The following is a 7601-nucleotide window of genomic DNA, read 5'->3' on the forward strand; positions in this document are numbered from 1 at the left end:
GTGTTTGGGTTATGCCTTTTCACCATAAGACACCTAGCCATCAATAGGTGTTATGGAGAGTCACCATTGGCCATGGGGTCACCTATTGGTAAAAAGACACCTTGTAGAGTCACTATTGATTCTATAAATACCCATCTCTTGTTTTAGTTTTGCATGGATTTTCACATGTTTTTGAGAAGCAGAAAACAAGTCTTTATGTCAAGAGTCAGAATCATTTAAGAGCACAGTAATTATCAACATTCGCTGGCCTAATAGTATTGTAGTGCTACTTACTATAAGGCGCGATCGTTGTATCTTGAAAGGCGACATCCGTGGAACCGTGAACACCATAAACGGGGATGAATTGTCTTTAAGAAAAGAGGAGTACCTCGCCTCGATCAACCAATCCGAACTCTTCTCTTTGTTAGTATTTTGTAGTCGCATAAACATGATATCCGAGAACCGGAACATTATCTCCAACAGCAAATACCTCCATTACCATAACAACCAAATAGGAAGACTAAGGATAACCTTGTCCAGTCCATCGCCTAGCACTGAAGATCCATAACCATTATAGAGAACTTATGAGTAGAAATACACAGCTGAACCCACCGAATAAACAAGGAAAACCAAATTTCTTCGATGAAGCTAAATTAACATTCCATCTAACAATATCATAGCCTTGTAAAGATCAATCTTTAAAGCACATTTTGGACCACCTACTGGTGTATGATAATTCCTAACTAATCTTTACTTTAATCTAATTGTTTTTCCTAATTTTGTGGGTGAACATTTAAATCACCAATTTTTTAAATTGTTATCGGTATAAAAGAGTAAAATATTTGATACCGCATTCGTTGTGCCACCAAAAAAATTTTATAAACATAAAATTTATCTTGCATTTACCTTCCAAGCACCTAGAAGGTTGGTTGCGCGTCACGTGTGATAAAATTTCGTCGGAAAACTAAACCGTTCTTCTTATTACGAACTTATCACGAAGAGAGGGAGTACAATTCAAATTAGCAAGTACTTATAATAAGAAGGTTAGTTGCAATCAAGGGAAGCCTTAGAATTCTTGTCTCGGCGAAACCAGTGTAATTTTGTTATTGCATTGGTGGTGCCAACAATTTCTTTTATAGGCATATATACTTTTTCTTGCATTTACCTTCCAAGCACTTACATGTTCGAAGAAGCTTTGTTGCACGTCACGTGATATACTTCATTGGGAAAGTAAACCAGTGTTATATATAGTGTTTTCTCCTTGCGTATGTTTGGACAGCACACTGCATTTAATATTTTCATCGACCAAAATACAAAAAAGCTCTGCTTGTCACGTCTTATTTATCATCAGGATAATGAGTTCATCACCGATAGTCGTGCCTTTGGTTCGCGAATTGGTAAAAGAAAACATCACTGAAATCCCAAATCGATACATCCGTACTACCTGTCACGATTATGAAGAAGATCATAGTCACAGTGATGATTATGACTCGGCTGCAGCTGAGTACGATATACCTGTTGTCGACATAGAAGGCGGCCTACTCTCTGGTGAATCAGAATCAGCAGATCCTGAATTAGAAAAACTTCATTCTGCTTGTCAAGACTGGGGTTTCTTTCAGGTACCTACCATCTTTTTTGCTGATATATCTTGATGTTAAACTTTAATTTTAGATATGCAGGAGGTTATTGGATCTAAGGATAATTAAACGACATCTAGTATTAATTGTGCTCATGATTAGGAGTGATTGAGTTGAGAAAAGTATTAGAAAATGGGTTTGATAAATAAGATTGATCATTGAAGTCTTGATTAAGGGTATCGAAGAATTTAGGAGAAAACTTTTCTTGATTTCAATATGGCTTGATTCGGGAGACGTTGACTTTGATCTTAATACAGTGTTAAGAAATGTCAACATTGGTCAATGGGTACTTTCAGCGGTTGGTCAAGTGTAGTTTGACCGGGGTAATAGAAGGCTGCATTGATCGTTGCAGGTGTGGAGAGACCGGTATTGTACTGTAGATAGTTTTTTCTTCCTGATGATTTATTTAGGTTTTGTTATTTTTTTTGTATTTGTTTCATGTTTATGATATATTTATTTTCCTTGAAAATCATATAAAGGATTTTTTTAGTGGAAATGAAATACTAATAATGTGATTAACAAGAAAAAACTAAATAAGGTTTAGAATATGTATTAGATTATGATGACTAGCTTTTGAGTTCCAGCATTTCCAGCTTTGTTTCCAGGTACTTGACTAGCAATTGACTTGTTGACTTCGATATTACGTCATTACAAGAACTAGAACTAGCAACATATGATATGCATGATTTTCTCAAATTATGTATTGTTATGTCTCTAGGTGGTAAACCATGGAATTAGTTCTCTAGTGATTGACAAATTAAAGTTGGAAATACACAACTTGTTTGAACTTCCATTGGAAGAGAAAAAGAAGATATGGCAGGAACCAGGAGATATGGAGGGATTTGGGCAACAGTTTGTCGTTTCAGATGAACAGAAACTTGATTGGTTAGACATGTTCTACATAACAGCTCTACCAATTAAAATGAGAAAGCATCAGCTATTTTCCGGGATACCATTACAATTAAGGTACATATGCACATATAGATTCCTTCTTATACACTTTCGCCTTTGAGATATATCATCTGGAAAGGTGTATGCGCAAACCCGTGTGATGTTCAAGGAAGGTGATTAAATTCTCTATTAATCTTAAGTGATCTATTCACTTTATGCAGGGAGGCGTTGGAAGCTTACTCTTTGGGATTAAAGAACCTGAACATGATTCTGCTAAGAAAAATGGCTAAAGCTCTAAAGATGGATCCCAATGAGATGGAAGAGTTATTCAGTGATTGTTTACAAAGAAGGAAAATGAATTACTATCCTCCTTGTCCTAAGTCAGAGCAGGTCATAGGTTTATCACCACATTCAGATGCTGGTGCTTTAACATTTGTCCTTCAGCTTAACGAAACTGAAGGCCTTCAGATTCGCAAAGATGGAAAATGGGTACCTGTAAAACCCATCCCGGGAGCACTTGTTGTCAATATCGGTGACATGATTGAGGTAGCCGTGGAACACAAGTACTGTTACCAATTTCTTTACACATTTTCCACCATTTTATGCATTAATTTAACAGTAGTACTGGTTTGGCAGATTCTGAGCAATGGTGCATATCCAAGTATTGAGCACCGAGTAACGGTGAATCCAACAATAGAGAGGCTTTCAATTGCCACATTCCATTCAATCAATCCAGATGCAGAATTTGGGCCTGCACTTAGCTTGATTGATCCTCCAACATAAACCAGCATTATTTCGAAGAGAGACGGTGAAGAAATACTATCAAAACTTCTTTTCTCAAAAACTTAATGGGAAGACCACTAGCCTAGATTTCATGAGGATTCAAAACGGAAACCAGTCCAGTTGATTGTTATTAGCGAGCGTATCCATTACAATCTCAAAAACTTAATGGGAAGACCACTAGCCTAGATTTCATGAGGATTCAAAACGGAAACCAGTGCAGTTGATTGTTATTAGCGTATCCATTACAATGTTCATCTTATCTGTATTGGGTTGGCTAAATTAAGTTTGGTTTGTTTGGTTCAATATGAATAAACTTTCTTGATATGTACATGCACATCTATCTATCCGATTCCAACCCCTAACGTGATTGGTCAGACGCAGGCGAGACGGTACAATCCGATTCCAACCCCTAACGTGATTGGTCAGACGCAGGCGAGGTACAAGTTAGGTTATGTCTGCGGAGATTCAGTGTGACAAGAATGTGAGAAAAGTTTGCTATAATAACAATAACCATTCTTTGATTCAAGTTCACGTCCAAGTGAATGCTTGAACCATAACTTGAATCAGCACATTTGGCGACATTCTTCAGCTTGAATATTAAATTTGAATGACCACAAAGCTTGGATAAATCCCCTAATTCGAGTTGTGGTTCCAGCACTTGAACGTGAACTCGAATCAAGTCTGACACGCCTAATGGTTAATTAAGTGCAGGAAAATTTACTTTTACACCTATTGGCGCAAAAGGATAATACATATTTGTTAAAAAATGCAAAATATACAATAAAAATATTTATTACACCCAACACCATTAACCACAACCATACTCATGTAGGTTAGCCCTACATTGTGGACAATAGGTAAGTCGGTGAGGGAAACAAGCTACCTACCTAACCATTAATGTCAAAGATAAGATAAAGGATGATCTCAGGTCAAGTGCCGGACAAGAACATATTTTACCCGAAAGGAAAGTAATTAATTGACGATTAGATCGTACATCAGAATGATGAGCAGCTTTGGAAGTTCACCTATAGTCGTGCCTTCTTCGGTGCATGAGTTGGTTCAAGAAAACATCACTGAGATCCCGAATCGATACATCCATGATCATAATGAAGATCACATATCTGATGACTCTACGGCTAACTACAGTATACCTGTTATCGACGTAGAAGGCCTACTCTCTGGAGAATCAGTATTAGCAGATTCTGAATTACAAAAACTTCATTCTGCTTGCCAACACTGGGGCTTCTTTCAGGTATGTACCAAGTTGCTGATAGATTTTGATGTTAGAACTTCAGTTTTAGATATCTAAGGAAATTAAGGATCCAATACTATATTTTGCTCATTTTAGAACTAGCTAGAGTGATTGATATTACATCCATTTTGATTTTATTTTCTTGGATGAATTTATGTACAAGAACTAATTAGCAACATATGCATGATCTTTAGCAACATATGTTTTATGTTCTGTCTGATCAAGGTGGTAAACCATGGAATTAGCTCTCTAGTGATTGAGAAATTAAAGTCGGAAATACGCAATTTGTTTGAACTTCCATTAGAGGATAAAAAGAAGATGTGGCAGCAACCAGGAGATAAGGAGGGATTTGGGCAACACTTTGTGGCTTCAGATGACCAGAAACTTGATTGGTCAGACATGTTTTACATAACAGCTCTACCAATTAAAATGAGAAAGCCTCATTTTTTCGCCAGGATCCCACTACTACTAAGGTATACGCACACAGTTTCGCTTCGAGAAAAATATCGTTTGGTCTTTTTTAGGTGGGCTCATGTTTGTTTGGTCCTTTAGAAAAACGCCTTTATTGTTTGGTTCATAATTATTTAAAAATATTAAACTGACAAAAGTACCCTTCTGTGTTAATTTTTACTTATTTTCTTGTAGCAGTTTATTTCAGAAATGAAGTCCATATAAAAACCTATACAAACCAGAGTTCATTTCAGAAATGAAATCCATATAAAAACCTATACAAACCAGAGTTCATTCCAGAAATGAAGTCCATATAAAAACCTAAAAAAACAGACTTCATTGCAGAAATGAAGTCCATATAAAAACCTAAAAAAACAGACTTCATTGCAGAAATGAAGTCCATATAAAAACCTATACAAACCAGACTTCATTTCTGGAATGAACTCCATATAAAAACCTAAAAAAACAGACTTCGTTCCAGATATGAAGTTCATATAAAAACCTATACAAACCAGACTTCATTCCAGAAATGAATTCCATATAAAAACCTAAAAAAAACAGACTTCATTCCAGAAATGAAGTCCATATAAAAACCTATACAAACCAGAGTTCATTACAGAAATGAAGTCCATATAAAAACCTAAAAATACAGACTTCATTCCAGAAATGAAGTCCATATAAAAACCTATACAAACCAGACTTCATTTCTGAAATGAACTCCATATAAAAACATCAGCAGCATCATCTTCATCTTCAACAACATCAGCAACAACAAAGGACTTCATCAAAATTCATCGTCGTCATTCATCTTCAACAACAACAACAACTAAAAACGACGAAAAACACTCAAATCTTCATCTTCTTCATCGATTTCAACAACATCATATTCAACGTCGTCTTCAACATCATCTTCATCGTCATCTTCAACGGAAACAACAACATCATCGTCTTCATCTTCTTCTTTATCAAGACAGCAACAGAAAAAACCCTAAAAACAGAGTTCATCTTCATCTTCAACACAAGCAGCAGCAGCAACATGAGATCGTCGTCATCTTCATCAAGTAGATCGGGTTCGTCATCGTCGTCAACATCAAATCTGATCAAATCATCAAGAAAAAAAAAGAGAGAGAGAAAAGTAGATCTGAAAAAGAAAACAAGATGAGAGAGAAAGTAAATCTGAGAATGAGATATTTTCTAGTAATTTTGGTATGTATGTGGTCACCCTAGGACCAAAACATTATTTTCTAGGACCAAACAATAATACAAGGGTATTGCTGCCACCACACAATGAAAATTACATCATCCATGACATCACCCTACGATCAAACCATAATTTCTAGGACCAAAGTATAATATATTTTTCCAAATAGGACCAAACAGACACATGACTGGGTCAACTGGACTAGACTCTCTCTAATATATTATTCTTAGGATCATATGGTATTTCCTACTTTGCCTTTTTACAAAGGCGTACTAGCTTTTTACATTCATTAATCTGAAGTGATTTATTTGTCTTTTTGCAGGGAGGCGGTGGAAACTTACTCTTTGGGTTTAAAAAACCTTACAATGATTCTACTAGGAAAAATGGCTAAAGCTCTAAACATGGATGCTGATGAGATGGAAGGGTTATTCAATGATTGTTTGCAAACAATGAGATTGAATTACTATCTTCCTTGTCCAAAGTCCAACCAGGTCATAGGTTTATCACCACACTCAGATGCTGCTGCTTTGTCGATTGTCCTTCAGCTCAACGAAACTGAAGGCCTTCAGATTCGTAAAGACGGAAAATGGGTTACTGTAAAACCCATCCCTGGTGCACTTATAGTCAATCTCGGAGACATGATGGAGGTAACACGATATTGTTTCCTTAGTTTCTTTACCATTTATTGCATTAGCCTGACAAGAAAAATATGCGCTCTTTTTAAAATTTTAAAAGCTTACAGTAGTACTACTTCAGCAGATTCTGAGCAATGGTGCCTATACAAGTATCGAGCATAGAGTAATGGTGAACCCAACACTAGAGAGGCTTTCAATCGCCACATTCCATGCGACCAATCCAGATGCAGAATTCGGCCCTGCACTTAGCTTGATTGATCATCCACATAAACCATCATTATACCGAAGAGAGACTTTGAAGAAATACTGTCAAAACTTCTTTGCCCACAAACATAATGGGAAATCCACTAACCTAGAATTCATGAGGATTCAAAATGTCGATCAGTTTAGTTGATTGTTATCATGGTAGGTACTGATTATGGACTGTTTATCTGTAATTTGTTTGGCTATATTAAGCTTGGTTTTTTATATTTAATCCGTGAATAATATAGCTACTAGCCTACTACTAATCGAGCTTGCCATACAAAAGCATCTTCATCTCGCGTAGAGCAGCAGAGTGCATATGAGAGACCATTGTTCTTGATTTCTTTCACAAGTTCAGTTGCCCGTTTTCAAGACTTTATTAAGTGGGCTTATCAAGGCAAACATAAGAAGCAGGAGAGGCCCAAAACTAGAACATGCACAGACACACGAATCCTGTTTTTTGAGCATACCTAATGCAAATGGTGACAAAATGAGTTACTGGGTTGTATAACGCATCACCCCTTATATAT

At 36.4% G+C, this 7601-nt stretch overlaps 1 protein-coding gene and 1 pseudogene across 2 annotated transcripts; both read left to right on the top strand.

The window, feature by feature from the left end:
- Window positions 1-1275: 1275 nt before the first annotated feature.
- Window positions 1276-3593, top strand: LOC113323768 (annotated as a pseudogene).
- Window positions 3594-4201: 608 nt separating this feature from the next.
- On the top strand, window positions 4202-7351 carry LOC113321057 (protein SRG1-like). 2 transcript variants are annotated; one of them, XM_026568934.1, is made up of 4 exons: window positions 4202-4542; window positions 4768-5015; window positions 6516-6840; window positions 6950-7303. In XM_026568934.1, the coding sequence occupies exons 1-4, from the start codon at window positions 4291-4293 to the stop codon at window positions 7220-7222; spliced, it is 1098 nt and encodes a 365-aa protein (XP_026424719.1). In that variant the 5' UTR covers window positions 4202-4290; the 3' UTR covers window positions 7223-7303. The 2 variants fall into 2 exon arrangements, with proteins under 2 accessions (XP_026424719.1, XP_026424720.1); XM_026568935.1 differs by having other exon boundaries at window positions 4208-4542; window positions 6953-7351.
- The last annotated feature ends 250 nt before the right edge of the window (window positions 7352-7601 follow it).

Source organism: Papaver somniferum, chromosome 11, assembly GCF_003573695.1.
Source record: "Papaver somniferum cultivar HN1 chromosome 11, ASM357369v1, whole genome shotgun sequence".
Lineage (NCBI taxonomy): Eukaryota > Viridiplantae > Streptophyta > Magnoliopsida > Ranunculales > Papaveraceae > Papaver > Papaver somniferum.